General features: G+C 42.6%; 3 protein-coding genes and 1 long non-coding RNA gene across 4 annotated transcripts in view; 3 read left to right on the top strand and 1 right to left on the bottom strand.

Moving 5' to 3' along the window:
• Positions 1 to 730: 730 nt before the first annotated feature.
• LOC306838905 (uncharacterized protein) lies at positions 731 to 5,883 on the top strand. The gene is made up of 4 exons (XM_079367322.1): positions 731 to 1,270; positions 1,430 to 1,525; positions 2,281 to 2,441; positions 2,760 to 5,883. Exons 1-4 carry the CDS (start codon positions 1,041 to 1,043, stop codon positions 4,028 to 4,030), a joined length of 1,758 nt encoding a protein of 585 aa, XP_079223448.1. The 5' UTR covers positions 731 to 1,040; the 3' UTR covers positions 4,031 to 5,883.
• Positions 5,884 to 8,423: 2,540 nt separating this feature from the next.
• Positions 8,424 to 13,774, top strand: LOC306838911 (uncharacterized protein). Its single transcript, XM_079367329.1, has 2 exons — positions 8,424 to 8,935; positions 10,589 to 13,774. Exons 1-2 carry the CDS (start codon positions 8,749 to 8,751, stop codon positions 11,845 to 11,847), a joined length of 1,446 nt encoding a protein of 481 aa, XP_079223455.1. The 5' UTR covers positions 8,424 to 8,748; the 3' UTR covers positions 11,848 to 13,774.
• The window catches only part of LOC306838923, a 63,047-nt gene continuing 60,014 nt past the window's right edge, over positions 12,277 to 15,309 (bottom strand). The window contains exon 3 of the long non-coding RNA XR_013781136.1: positions 12,277 to 14,317. This is a non-coding gene — a long non-coding RNA (uncharacterized lncRNA). The remainder of the gene's footprint in view (positions 14,318 to 15,309) is intronic.
• The window catches only part of LOC306838909 (uncharacterized protein), a 34,368-nt gene continuing 33,131 nt past the window's right edge, over positions 14,073 to 15,309 (top strand). Inside the window, exon 1 of the mRNA XM_079367327.1 lies at positions 14,073 to 14,136. Within this exon, the coding sequence (XP_079223453.1) occupies positions 14,130 to 14,136 (7 nt within the window). The 5' untranslated portion in view covers positions 14,073 to 14,129. The remainder of the gene's footprint in view (positions 14,137 to 15,309) is intronic.

Here is a 15,309-nt window from a genome sequence, read left to right as displayed (position 1 = left end):
GACATGATTTATGGAAAAGTCAATGACCAAGGTAAGTTTGACAGCAGCTTCTTTAAAGTTTGGACAGGGTCATGTTAGCCTGTCGGATGCATCACTTCACCTTTGAACTAAACTTTGTGAACTGAGGAGATCAGTTTGTGTCATTTCAAAAGGTAAAGGGTCGAAAAGGCTTAATGTAAAATCTCAGTGGTTGAACAGTTGTGGTCTCCTTTTTTGTTCTCCAGCTTCAAAATGCTTCAAACATTTTCAATGTGTGACACGTCTGGACCACAGGACGGTCAGTTTGTCACCTGGACTCTTTGACGACAGAGCCGTGCTGTTATATAAAGCAGAATGTGGTTTGACATTGTGCTGATGAAATAAGAAAACAGTTCACTGATAAAGAAGTTGTCTTCTTGGCAACTTGTTGTTCCAGAACCTGTTTATAGAGTTCAGTATTAATAAAGCCTTCACTAACGTGCAGGCTACCCATAATGCCATGCCTAATATCCCACTGTACCATGACAGAAGCTGATGTTGAACTGAGTCCTGCATGTGCACTGTCACCTGCATTCAGAAATTAAAATAGATGATTCAAATCTTCCAAATCTGCAGATTTGTTCATTTGAAATGCGAAATAAAGAGCTAAATAGTTTCACCAGTAAAGAAGTGAAGCTGCTTCACTTCTGGGTCTCCATACATGTGTGACTGTGTCTGCAGAGAAAATGCTGGGAGGAATGATTGTTATAAAATGTGTTGATGATCCAGAATACAAAGCCTGATATCAGTTCATAAAATAAACTGGATCAGTAAAGATCATTTAGTTCATTAGATTATTTTTGATTCCATTCGGGTCGGTTTTTCTTCAAATCAATAAATGAATGTTCCAGCCAACACTCCAGCATGATAGGACCTTAAAATAAAGTTACCTGCTGGCATTAAACACACAGAAGACAAAACCGGAAGTAGTTCTACTTTGTGATGCTAACATGCTAACGCTACCGGAAATGGAACACCAATACCTGAGTGTGTAGTTTGTATGTTTCCGTCAAAGTTTACTGATGATGTCGGATAAATTACCACTGCCGCGGTTGCTGGTGACGGCTCGTCCTCATAAACAGAGCAAGAAAAGAAAGACGGAAGCCGAGAAGGCTGTAACAAGAAGGAGATTAGATAAAGCGAGAGGACAAACCCGAGTGAACATCGGTCCAGCTTTTCATCGATGGAGACAACTGAAGGAGCTCAAGGGCCTGAGAAGTGATGCCATGGTTGCTCTCTTTCTGTTGGACAGGTGAGTTTTGGTTTTGTTGGAGGGGGAAATAGTTTGTCTTCATCAAATATGTCGCTTTTCATGTAGCCACATTAGCCCAATGCTAACGTTAGCTCCCCTGGCTGTGTGAGCTGGTACATGAGCTACCATTGAGCCCGTCACTTTGTGTTTGTTTTCTAGTTATGAGAAGCAAACATCGACACCGTGGAAACCCGGATTGTTGAGAGCTCCTCCCCCCGCTGGGTCAGCTGCTGCTGCGGAGTCTCTCTCTGACCTGTGAGTGCAACTTCAAGCTGATATGAACACGGCTTAGATTACTGTTCTGTCTCATATGGCTCCTGGTTACTTGACCTGTGAGTGCAACTTCAAGCTGATGTGAACACGGTCTGTTCAACACGTCAGACGCCGCTGTGGTTCAGCCTGCCACATGTCATTGATGAGATGACAGCAGAAAAAGATTTGACTGCTCCTTCTTTCTTCATTAGGAAGAAGTTTGGCAGCACAGTGTTATTTACACACTGTGGGTTAATGTCGACGAGTTTGCTGCATAATAACACAGCATTAGGTTTAAATGTGTGTTTGTGACCTCTGTCAGGTGCTGTTTCAAGATAACATGATTATTGGCCAGGTGTGCCTCTGACTGGTCGCAAAGAAAGGCCACTCTATTACGTGCAGTTTGATCACACAGCTCAACTGACGCCCCGAGTTTTGAGGGAGCGTGTACCTGGCAAGCCGACTGCAGGATCTTAGACTTTATTTATCCCAGGGGGAAAATCAATCTCAGTCTACCCAGACCATGCCATACATTGACAAACAAACAGGAGGAGATCAGTCAGAGACCACAAACAAATCAGCTGAGCGATTGCACTCTGATACCCTCAACCTGTGCCGGCGTCTGTGCTCCATCAAAAGGATTCTCATCAACTGGCAAACCCCAGACTTCTGTTTCTGTGCAGCAGCAACAATCCTGTTTGTTTACCACCTGTAAATGGATGCTGACACTGTTGTGTAATCGGGTTTTTTCTTCACAGTGATGATGAGCTGTCAGAAGCCCCCGAGGAGACGTTTGAGTTGTTTGAGAGAAGGATAGCAGAGTACGAGGAGGAACTTCGTCTTTTGAAAGAAGAGAACGAGAGGAAACAGAAACTACTGGACGCTGCTCTCAGCCCTGACGCCCGGTTACACACAGCAGGTCTGTACAGTTTATGAAACCACAAATGTCAGGGACTCATACTGGGTCGGGGGCAGGAGATGCTCAAGTGACATCACTTGTGGGCCTGACTATTTTTATCTGCCCGACTGAACACACTGATAGGCTTCTGTCTGATCCATTTATTTTATATCATTTGGATTAAGACACTTGTCCTAATCAGTGAGAAGAGATGTGCATGTTAAGACATAAAACATGTCAAATACAGAGCTATTACAGGTAACAGAGATAAACTGTTGTTTTGTTTTTTGGGGCATTGCACAGTTTTCAGAGAGTCGTGTGTTTCATTTTTCTCCCCAGGCGTCGAGCAACAGATGGTGAAAGATGAAGAGGTTCCCCCTGATCAGCAGGAGAGGGGCTCCAGTCTGAACCAGGAGGACCCACCAGAACCAGAACCAGCACACATTAAAGAGGAAGAACTCTGGAGCAGTCAGGAGGGAGAGCAGCTTCAAGAGCCAGAGGCGGTTGACATCATCAAATTCACTTACTTTCCTGTCAATGTGAAAACTGAAGAGGACGATGAAGAGAAACCTCAGTCCTCACAGCTTCAACAAACCCAAACTGATCAGACCAGAGAGGAATATTCAAAAACAGAAGCTAAAGGAGAGAAGTGTGAGGGATCAGACTCAGACTTTAATCCAGACATTCATTTACAGCCTGTTACTGATGATGAGAGTTCAAACTCCTCTGACAGCGGGTCTGAGACAGACGATAGTAACTCTGAGTGGGAGACCAGTGAGCCTCAGGAAGGTTTGAACCCTGTGCAAAACAAAGACGTACCTGGAAGTGATGTGAACTGTAAAACTGGAAATACATCAGTTAACTCCTCTGAATGTGCTACGAGCTCAGGACAAGAAGAACATCTGCAGAAAGGCAAACCAATCCGGACTGGAGAGAAACCATTTAGTTGTTCAATTTGTGGTAAATTATACCCACGGAAGAAAAATTTACATCAACACATGCAACGCCATTCAGTAGAAAAGCCTTTCAGTTGCTCAGTTTGTATGAGGAGTTTTAACTGGAAAACAGAGATGGTGATGCACATGAGGGTTCACACAGGGGAGAAACCCTTCAGCTGTTCAGTTTGTGGTCAAGGATTCAGAGACAGTGCAGATCTAAAAAGACACTCTTTTGTCCACACAGGAGAGAAACCGTTTAGTTGCTCGGTTTGCGGTAAAAGTTTCAGTCAAAGTGGAGACCTTAGACGTCACTCGATTGTCCACACAGGGGAGAAACCATTTAGCTGTGTATTATGTGGTAACAGATATACAAATAGTGGGGATCTTAAAAGACACTCTGTTGTCCACACAGGAGGAACACCATTCAGTTGTTCAATTTGTGGTAAAAATTTTACAAAAGATGGAGATTTAAAAAGACACTCTGTTGTCCATACAGGCGAGAAACCGTTCAGTTGTTCAGTTTGTGGTAAAAGATTCACTCAAAGTGGCGCTCTAAAAAGGCACTCTGTTTCACACACAGGGGAGAAGCCGTTCACTTGCAATTTTTGTGACAGAACATTTACTCGACTTGAAAGTGTCAAAAATCACAAGTGTGGGTCGCAGATGGCCTAGCAGCCTTCGGCTCTGTCATTCCCTACTATCTCTCCTGATTTCCTTCCCATGATCCGAAAGACAATGTATCGCAAGTATGTGGCTAAGAGCAGTAAAAATACCTGAAACCTTGTAACACTCATTGAATGTCACCTGAGAGTCCATTGTTTGCAGTATTTTATGTTCAAAGTCTCAACATGTAATTCAGCTGAAGGATTTAAATCAGCATTCTTCTTTTTCACAGAAGGGGTCTTTCACGTTTCTGCTCCTGTTATTGAGGAACATGCTACGGACGCACAAACAGGACCTGTGGACAAACGTTATTGGACAGATGAGGGGGCTGTTCTGGTGTAACCTCTCTGCATTATGCTGCATCTGATCTGTCCATATCCAACATTTTTCTGTTGTCTTTCAATGCCAACCTGGGTGGTGAATACAGATTGGTGTCTGCGGCCGTATTCACGAAGCCTTTCAACTACGAGGAACAGTCCTAGTGACTAAATTCTATGAAAATTCTCAGAATTGCCGTGGCAGTAGCTCAGTCCATAGGGACTTAGGTTGGGAACCGGGTCAAGTCCTGGTGTGAACTGGAAATTGGTCTGGTCGCTGGAGGGATGCCAGACTACTTCCTGAGCACTGCCGAGGTGCACTTCAGCAAGGCACCGACCCCCCCCCCCCCTTTAACCAGCTCAGGAGCGCCTGCCAGGGGCCACTCCCTCACTCTTACATCTCTCCATTTGTGCATGTTCATAGGATCCTGTTTGTGCATGTGTACTGTTTTAGCCTGTGTGTGTGTGTGTGTTGCATGATTTTTTTCACACTGTAAAAACATAATTTCCCCATCAGGGATCAATAAAGTGAATCTTCTTCTAAAGAATCAGGACACTTTCAACGAATTTCTGCTTAAACCTAGAACTAGATCCAGGTAAAGATGAAAGTTATTGACATATGACTTGGTCAGTAGAATGAACTCTTCGTACTTCGGAGGCTTTGTGAATACCGTCTCAGAATACAAACTGATTCTCTCGTAACTTTCTGTCTTAATAGCAATAACATTGAGAGTCACCTGGTTGACCCCACATCCCCTCTGGTCAACTCTGATATCTTCTCACTTATCATCAACAACTCCATAGTTCCTCCCACCTAAGTCTAGAGTCCACTCCTATCACCCCTCTGATGTTCCCCCAGCCAGCTGCACCTCTATGTGCTCGGAGCTTTTAGCTGTGCAGTGCTTCACCATGGTGACTGCGCCCTTTTCTGCTCTGTTTTCCACTTAATGTTTCTGCCTTTGATTGTATATTGTTGTATTTTATAGCAGACATTTTCTTCTTGGCCCATCATATTGTAATGTTTGTAAATGTGTGGTGACCATGACTGCCATGAATGGCGCCTTTTAAGATCACCTTTTATTCTGAGTCGATGTGCTCTCCTAGGCTAAGGTTGTTCAGGCCTTTCCTCATGCAGTACTCAGATGCTACATGTTGATTTTAGTAACTATTCTTAACGTTGGCAGATTCCTTATTCTGTTATTAGTTTGAAGATTTAATGTAGTATTTTTGAGGTTATAATAAATCTTCAATTGATCATCAGGACATGGTCTGCCTGCCCGTCAAAATCTTCTATTTGTTGCTTTTCTGCAGGACTCCTTTGAAAATTAGTTTTTTTTTTTAACCTCAATGGGATTTTTTGCTGGATAAATAAAGGTAGAAGAAACATCACATCGTGGTGTTTCTTCAAGAAGCACAATCCATTTCAATATTTATTTCAATTGTGATTGAAATAGAAGCTCTCCTGGAAAATATGACAATTGTTATGTGATGTTGAAACATCCACAAAACTCCTTGGATTCTTTAATAAAGAGCAAACACCACGTCTCTTATGTCTGGTTTGGCCTTGGATCTACGGTGTATGTGTTTTTGTAGTGCTGCAGGTGATTACTGTAGACTGAGGTATTGGCAAACAGTTCTTATGTAAACATCTGATCAGAAAGCTTCCATCCAGTTCCTTTTTGAGTTCCCATACAAACGGCTCTCCTTGTTTTGGGATTTCTGGAACCATCAGTATAAATGTGCATGGGGCTTCCTGCCAGCTTCTGTGTCAGGCTCAACACGGTTGACTGAGGAGAGGGACGCGAGCAGATAGTATGCTCTCTTCTGCTTCTTGCCTCATGGAGTTCATGAAGCTCAACGTCCCTGTTTGTTCCCAGTGCTGGAGAAACAGTTCAGTTGTACACTTTGTGGTAAAAGATTCACACGAAGAGGAAACCTTAAACACCACTCTATTGTCCACACAAGGGAGAAACCATTCAGTTGTTTAGTTTGTGGTCACAGATTCTGCGACAGTGGAGCTCTCGAAAGTCACTCTTTTTTACACACAGGAGAAACCATTCAGTTGTTGGATTTGTGGTAAGAGATTCACACAAAGAGGAGTTCTGAAAAGACACTGTATTTTACACTCGGGAGAAACCGTTGAGTTGTTCAGTTTGCAGTAAAAGATTCACACGAAGGGGAACCCTCAAGCACCACTCTTGTATTCGTCAAGGGGAGACATCTTTTTCATTGTCGAGTATGTGTTCACCGATTTACAAGTAGTGAAGATTGCAAAGGACACTGTATTGTCCACACAGGAGGCAGTTGTTCAATTTGTTGTGAAAAATTCTCAAGAAATGTAAATGTTTTTCGACAAAGAAGAGTTCTGACAAGGATGTGCTGTTTTACACACAAGAGAAAACAAGATTCTGTTTACGTGCCGTTTTGGCGGAGGGAGATTCTCACGGCTTGAAAGAGTCAACAATATGGGGTTTCTGATGGCCCTGCAGTCCGGGGTTATAGTCCTCCAAGTAGTCTGAGTTCAAGTAAGACTTGCTGTAGGCCTGCGTAGATAATTATTTTTTTCTGCACTATCATGTGTTCTGAAACTTAGATTAATGTTTGTTTACATACGACTTGTATCGGCTCAACATGCTTCCCTTCTGTTCTCTTCTCCACACACGAACAATTCCCGCACGCTTTCTCTTTTCCTTTTTTACCTGTAAACTGCTCTGTTGACAACATTTCACCAGCAGCATTGTTTTGCATTATAAATGACTAAGGGACCACATGTTCCTCTGAGGACAGTTTGTGTACAGAGTTATATACAACATAATCTGTTCGCTTCTCCATTTCCCCACTAAAGCTCCATAGTGCACATTTTAAATAATGTACCATTAAACATTTAACTTTGTTTCTTGTTCTATACTCCATTTTATTTAACTTAGTACTTTTGCACATTTAGGTTTATTAATGTAAATATTATTTATCTTTTTTACCTTGTTTTATTTTATTTACCCTTTTAGCTACATTGCACCGTGGGGAGGGGGGAAACGTAATTTCGATTTCACTGTATGTCTGACATATTTTGGAATTGACAAATAAAGAACCTTGAACCTTGAACCTTTTTCACTTTTTCTCTTTAACATTAAAGCACCTGGAAATCAAGACTGGATACAAAGACCCTTTCATGTGAGAGAGTGAGAAAAGCCTTTCACAAAATAAAAGCACAGCAAAGACCCATCTGCAGAGAAAATCTCTTTTTTTGTTGATGTTAACTGGGTTAGATTTATAAAAGCAGTTAAATTAAGTTTGAATATTACTGACAAATAAATGAGATGAGGATGAATACTGAACTCTAGAGCTGTTTTTACATTCATGTCCAACATGTTTTTTAATGAGTCTGAAAAGTGGGTGTGTTGAGGGTGCTGCTGCGGCTGGGTCACGTTTGGCCAATCGTTAGGGGTCGGTGTGGGCCAAAACATTTGAAACAATACTCAAACATTTCAATCATTTGGATTATGATTTAGTTGTTTATTGCTGATGGATGCCCACAAATGTTCAAATGTTGTTGTTGTTTTTTTTTGTTTTTTTTTACAATTCTATGATGACAGTAAATTCTTTCTTCTTTTCTTCTACATTTTGCTCTTTTCTTGCACATCAATCCTTATCATTCTCCCGATTTCAGACTCTATCCACCAAGCTTTCACCATGAAGCCCCTCTATTGTATTTGATTACAGATTCTTTTTTTATCTTTGACACAGAGCTGTTTTCATTGTTGTATTTGTAAGGTGACCTTTAGATCATTTAAAGATCTTGCTATTATAATAATCAGCAAATGACTTGAGTGTTTGCTGATGACACACACTATTTGGGGTTGGTGTTTTCTCCTCCTGTGTTCCAACATTTGCTTTATAAATAGATGAAGGGTTTTATTTTAACTAGGTTCAAAGCAGTTACGGAGGATTGCCGGTGGATCCAGGTTAGGGAGGATTTTTTTAGGCGACGCTAAAGAGTGAGAGAGCGCGTGGTTAGGAGAAAAGCAAATTACCGCCACAAGATGGCAGTAATGCAACATCAACGAACCGTGCTGCGGCTCCATCCTGAAGAAAAGAGGAGAAGAAGAAGAAGAAGAAGGCGGTCGCTGATAGCCGTTGTCTTACGTTTGCTAACCGAGATATTTGTAGGGAAATCCTCCTTAAGGAGAGGCGTACGGCTGTTTGTGAGGATACACGCGTGAGAGTGGGCTTCACGGACACCGTGTCGATGTTTAACTCCAGACTTAAATCCTGTTTGATGAGACGAATCACACGAAGTGAGCGTCGAGTGTGAGCTGTTGTGAAGACGCAGACAGACGGAGGCCTGTTGGAAAGGGACCAGAATAAAGGATTCACGGAGTGTGACTGCAGCAGACGAGATTCCTGTCAAAGATGTCTAAAGTCCAAACACTGAAATCTTTTGTGAACCAGAGGCTGAGTGCGGCTGCTGAGGAGATCTTTGAGCTGTTTGAAAGGACCATAGCAGAGTACGAGGAGCAGCTCAGTCGATCAAGAGAGCATCAACTCAAACGACTAAATGCAGAAATCGACCCCGAAGAAGAGTCTCACAGAGCAGCAGGTGTGAACATGAACTTTCTTTATCACTCTATCTGCCTCCTGTTTAAATGGTCACAGTGACTGAGGCCCTTCATTGTCAGGGGAGGATTCAGGATTTTACCCCCAATTATTTCCTTTTTATAATCAATTAATCAATCTATATTTATGTAACACGTTTTTAATACATTAAATGTAATTCAAAGTGCTTTACAGCATATGAAACAATCTTGAAGTTGTCATATGGTACAGACAAATTACGAGAAGAGGCTTTCCCGAACATGCTCGTTATTATGGGCCCCATGTCGGTGGTCCAGTGAATGGCGCGTGCGCCCCACGTGCGGAGGCTGCCCGGGTTCGGATCCAACCCTCCGCTACCTGCACGTTATTGTCACGTAATGTTCATATATGATCTGCCTGGTGTTTTGCTGTTTATTCCCCCAGACATGGCCAACCCTGAAACAAATCACTTCATAAAAAACGTTATTAGTCTCACGGGGGAAATTCGGTTGTTTCCGTTGATCAAAAAGTAAACCGTAAAGAAGTCAAGAAATAATTTAGACTGTCGAATAAAATAGAATAGAGATACTAGAATGAGCAATAAGGAGCAGGTGGAAAAATAAGTTATGTACAGAGAAAATGACTTAAAGTATGGAACATACAGGGTCAGTCCTCCTGTGTGTGTGTGTGGAAGGTAGACATGAGCGATGGACCTTTGTTGGCTCCAGCTGCACTTTTAAACCACCGCTTCACTATCCTAAAGGAGGCGGAAACTTCTTTTAATGTGTTATTCATTCAGTCACTTTGTGTTTTTAAAGCAACACATCCTCACACAGTTCTCACATGGCAGTGAGCGAGCTTTACTCTGCTCTCTGCTGAGACCCCACTTTAATTTACCGTGACGAAACGTTTGGCAACAGTGTGCAAGGAAGAAAAGCAGCCATCTGCTGTGACCAGCTGGGACCAACAGTGGGATGGAAGGAGAGAGAGGGAGGTTTACAGATCACACAGGAGCCCAGACTAGATAAGCCACGCGTGTGTAACTGGAGGCCGAGTCATCGGTGCTCCAATCCATAAGTACAGACATTGATTCTCCCTGACAGTGTCACAAAGCTGACACCTCCTTACACATCCATAAACGCATCCAAGGATTGTCTGTCGTTGCTTTTCACACACGATGGGAACGAACAGAGTGTGCTTAGATGATCATTTAAATGAAACAATATACGCTGACAGCGGCAGGTCTGTTCTTCAGAGTGACAGCCTGGGGGAAGAAACTGTTTTCATTACGGCTTGTTGTGGCGTTCTGTCGGAGGGGGAGAGTTTGAACCTGTGTGAGGAGTCTGCCGTTTCCTGACCCTGCAGCGGTATAAGTCCTGGAGGGGGGGCAGCTCGACACCGCAGTCCTTATAGTCTGTCCGTTCAGTTTGGTTGCCGTGATGTGTTCAGCTCTATGTGAAATGGCCTCCTCACCATTATTAGTAGGGAAACACTGCGAAGAATTGTTTTTTTTAGCTCCCCACTGGTGGCTTAATTTGTTTTCAACACGATCAGACTTTTGTCTTTTTAATTTGAGTGACTTTTCTTCCTCCGTCTGTGAAAGCAGTGCTACCAGTGCTTGAAGTGTGAGAACGAAAAGAAGGTTACCCTTCAACTTATTTCACTTTACTCTCCACAGATGCCCAGCAGCTGATGGGATGTAAAGAAGAGGTTCCTTCTGAGCAGCAGGAGAGGGGCCCAAGTCCAGACCAGGAAGAGCCACCAGAACCAGCACATATTAAAGAGGAATGGGAGGACCTCTGGACTTGTGAGGAGGAAGAACAGCTTCAAGGATCAGAGCAGACTGACATCATCAAGTTCACATTCACTCCTGTCCCTGTGAAGACTGAAGAAGAAGAAGGTGAAGGTGGTGAACCTCAGTCCTCACAAGTCTGTCACACAGAAACAGGAGCTGATGGACAGGAGTGTGGAGAATCGGAAGCAGCGGGACACTTTGGTCCAGATAGTGTTTTGCATCATGAAACTCATGACAAGACATTGCAGTCCTTTGAATCTGAGACTGATGACAGTAACTGTGAATGGGAAGAGACCAGAGAGCCTCAGTCAGATTTTAACCCTCTGCAAAACAAAGAAGTGTCTGCGAGTGATCTGGAATATAATCCTGGAAGTACATCGTTTAGCTTCTCTGAAGGTGCTACAAGCTTTGGTGAAAATGCACAACTGCAGAAACACAAAGGAATCCAGACAGAAGTGAAGCCATTTAGTTGCTCGGTTTGTGGTAAGAGATTTCTCCGGAAGGCCTCCTTAACAAATCACATGAGACTTCATTCTGAGGGGAAACGTTTCAGCTGCCCAGTTTGTAAGAAGACTTTTCAATGGCGAGGAGATGTTGTGGCACACATGAGAATCCACACAGGAGAGAAACCCTACAGCTGCTCTGTCTGCGGTATAAAGTTTGCACAGAGCTCAACTTTGTCCTCACACTTAAGAATTCATACGGGAGAAAAACCCTTCAGCTGCGTATACTGCAAAGCCAGCTACAGATTCCGAAGAAGCTTGATTATTCACATGAGGAGCCATACAGGAGAGAAACCATTCTGTTGTACAGTTTGTGGGAAAGCATTTGGAGAAAGAGGACATATGAGGCGGCACATGAGTGTCCACACAGGGGAGAAACCATTCAGTTGTTCAGTGTGTGGTAAAACATTCACACTCCATGGAAATCTAAGGCGCCACTTGGCGGTCCACACAGGGGAGAAACCATTTAGTTGCTCAGTTTGTGGTCAAAGCTTTGCACAGCATGTAACTCTGAGCCGACACATGACTATCCACACAGGGGAGAAACCATTCAGTTGTGATATTTGCCAGAAAAGTTTCTCTCGACTCGACTATGTCAAAAATCACAAGTGTGTTGGTAAAAGCAGCAAAAGTATGTGATGCTTGTTATGCAAATGATTCCCAACAAAGTTACAGGACAAAAGCAAAAAAAAAGTCTTTATTGATTCTTTATACTTCAATCAGGCTCTTAATGAAGTCTTTCTTTTTATCTGTTCTGATAAAACCATATTAATGAAGTCGTTATGAATAAGTGGTTTTACATGCACTCTCTTGACGCTGTGTGTTCTCAAAGTATAACTTCAGATGCCAAACTGTGATTTTAAATGTATGTTGAGAGAATTGTTTGTTAGTTCAATGATTTGTAAAGCTCATATTTGTCCTGGGACTGTTTTGATACATCAACAAACCTTCAAGTGACCATCGAGACGTTTACCTCTGTCCTGTTCAGCAAGGCGGAGGAGTGTCTCTTCTTTTTGCAGTAACAGAGACGTTGCACATACCTGTTACTATTAACCTTTGATTTCCAGGTTTTTCTTGGTTCAAAATGAAGCGGTTGTGGTCCCTTGACAAACTTCTACATGTGCATATGAATCGTCAAAGCTATTTTTTTTTAGATTTATTTTATAGCCTTTATGATAGTGGAGGACAGGGGATAGGGTAGGAAAGTGGGTAGAGAGTTTGGGGACAGACATTCGGGAAAGACCGCCACAGGCCGGACGCGCGAGGACTAAGCCTTAATACATGGGGACGCGCACAGTGCCACTGCGTCCCCTGTGGCGGCGTCCCCTCGTCAAAGCTTTTCAATCACACGCCACAACCCAGTAACCAAGACGACGCAGCACTGGAGATGAAAAAAGTGATACATTTATTGTAGTCTGATGGTGCCAGAGAGAGATGGAGAGCGTGCTTGCACAAAAACAATAACAGCATGAAGCTGTGTGGGACTCTTATCAGTGAAGGTTATCAGATCTCCTGCTGCCTCTTGAATGGTCACAGCAGTCTCAAATGAACAATCCCTCCGCAGGCTGACTGTGCATTCAGAGATCCTTGTTGGTGTTTTTCATTTTAGGACAAAAGCACTGATGTGGACAATTCATTACAACAACAAAACAGAGAAAATGTTGCTAAGCTATTCAAATGAAACTGTCCTCCATGAATGCATCCTTCAGACTTTGACGAGGGTTAGTGGCGGTGCAAAATTAGGAGTCGACCGCCACCAAGATTTGAATGCAGGAAAAACCCTGTTTATGCACTTTGTAAATGTATAATAATGGGCACTTGTGTTTTTGCAAGTGTCGAGATTGCTTTGCAATTGTTCTTAAAATGTGCTTCTGAATGTGACCATTTATTTTGTACTTGTTTTCAAACTGCATTTTGTAAATAGGCAAGCTTCTCTTCATATACTTATGACCCCGCTCCGGTGGTACAACAGGTGAAAACATCTTGTTTTTATACTTTTATTGCTTTTTTTCTTCAAGACTGACAAAAGTCTTTATTTGAGAGCATGTGTATATCGAATGTAAGTGGCTTCATAATAACCAGTTGTGTTTAGGAAGTGTAAAGCTTTCAATAGTTCTACTGTAACCTTAAAAAGGATTTGTTTTTGTATGTTGTGTTCCTGAGGACAATGGATGACGTAAAGACCAGTTGAACCAACAGGAAGATTTCGGTTTGTGCAGCTAATTCAGTGTGGACCCTCTTCTTCTTCTCCCATTTGCATCCCTTCAGCAGAGTCACTGGTTAGCTTGTAGTAAATCTGTTGTTGGCTGTTAGCTTCTTGTGCTGTTTTGATAAGGTGAACATCCATTTAAATAGCCACCTATATGCACAGGTTATGCTCTTGTGTCACTTTTCATAGAACAATTAACGATTGTGAATAGATTCTGTAAGTCTGACCCCGCAGCCTCAGTGTGTTGATGAGGGGAGAGACATCCTCGTGATCAAAGAAACCCTGGTTTACTGTCTTTCTCTTCCTTTATATGTGCATACATACATACTAATAAACTGCACATGTACATATGTGTTACCTGTGTTTGTTTCCCTGTAATGGTGATCACTGCTTAGTCAGGAACACACTCCAGCACGGCAGGTGGCGGTAACGCGCCTTTAAACTTGAAAAAAAAAAAAAAAAAAAAGAGATGAACCGGAAGCAGTTGCACTACGCGATGCTAACATGCTAATTCTCGCTGTTTTCGTAAAATCAAAGTGAACTGTCAGAGCCTGTGTTTGGATTGACTTGTTAATGTTACGTGTACGCGTTCATCCCGACACAGTCGTCTCTTCGTTGTCGCGTTTACTTTAAATTGATTTAATTGACGTGAATATTATTGCGAAGCTAATGCAGTTAGCTTTAGCGCTAGCGACCCAAGAAACACAAGGCAATGAGAGGTTTAGTTAAGATGTCTAAAGTGGAACCACTGAGAGCTTTAATAAAGCAGAGGCTGAGTGCAGCTGCTGAAGAGATCTTTGAGCTGTTTGAAAGAACGCTAGCAGAATATGAGGAGGAAATCTGTCGATCCAAAGAGAAGAAACACAACCTGCTGGACTCTGACCACAAACAGGAGGCCGGCTTACACACATCAGGTTTGTACAGTTGTATTTATTAAATACCACTTTGAGCTGCTTCTGTCAGCTGTAGAAATGTTGGAAGTTACCCACCCAATATGAAATGTTAAATGACTGAGGGTTTTTTTTGCCCCATGTCCTATTGTTTACGGTGAGAAGGCAGACTCAGAGGGCAGAACAAACACCTAGCTGTGGGAGTGTCACCCACCTGGGGGAGGGGCTACTGCCCTTTGTGATGTCATGAAGGGAACACCTCCAAACGGCCTGTTTGAGCACACATTTACTGAAAAGTGGAGCAGACAGAAGACGGAGAGGATGGACTTGTCTCATCATTGGGGGGTTTGGAGACAGACTAGAGACATGTTAGAGTTAGAGGAACATGGAGAAGAGGAGTTTGCATTGTAATTTACGATATGTGACCTTTAAGTTAAGGTTGCTGCAGAGGTGTACTTCTTTTCTTTAGCATTTGCAATTGACAGGTTAAAGTGCTTACATTTTTAGATTTATAAATTTTATAACTTAAGATTCTAACACAATAGGCAATGACGTGTTTCAAATGTATGCCCGACTTGAAACTGCCCGACTTGAAACTACCAGACCCTGTTCTACAGATGGGCACCAGACATGGTGAAACAGGTGAAAAGGCAGAAGTGAATGATGAACGTTCAGTCACTGCACCGCTTTCAGCCACCTGCCTGTTCATGTAACGCGCTTAAACACACACACCTTACCCACCGTGCTCCAGGCCGCTGTAATGCAGATATTTTTCTACTTAAAGGGATACTTCACCCATTTACATGAAGCTGTGTATCATCAGAAACATGGTAGTAGTGTTGAATGGTCGTGAATCCAGCCCTGTTTTTCTTTGCTTGAAAGTTTTCTTCATCACATGAAGAAAACTTTCAAGCAAAGTAAAACACATTTTTCTCGTCTCAGGGCAAAATGAGGGCTGGACTCACAACCATTCAACACTACTACCATGTTTCTAATGATACA

This window comes from Symphodus melops (genome assembly GCF_947650265.1).
Source record: "Symphodus melops genome assembly, chromosome: 18".
NCBI lineage: Eukaryota > Metazoa > Chordata > Actinopteri > Labriformes > Labridae > Symphodus > Symphodus melops.
Note: the sequence above shows the minus strand (reverse complement) of the source record. Positions and strands in the feature narration are given on the sequence as shown.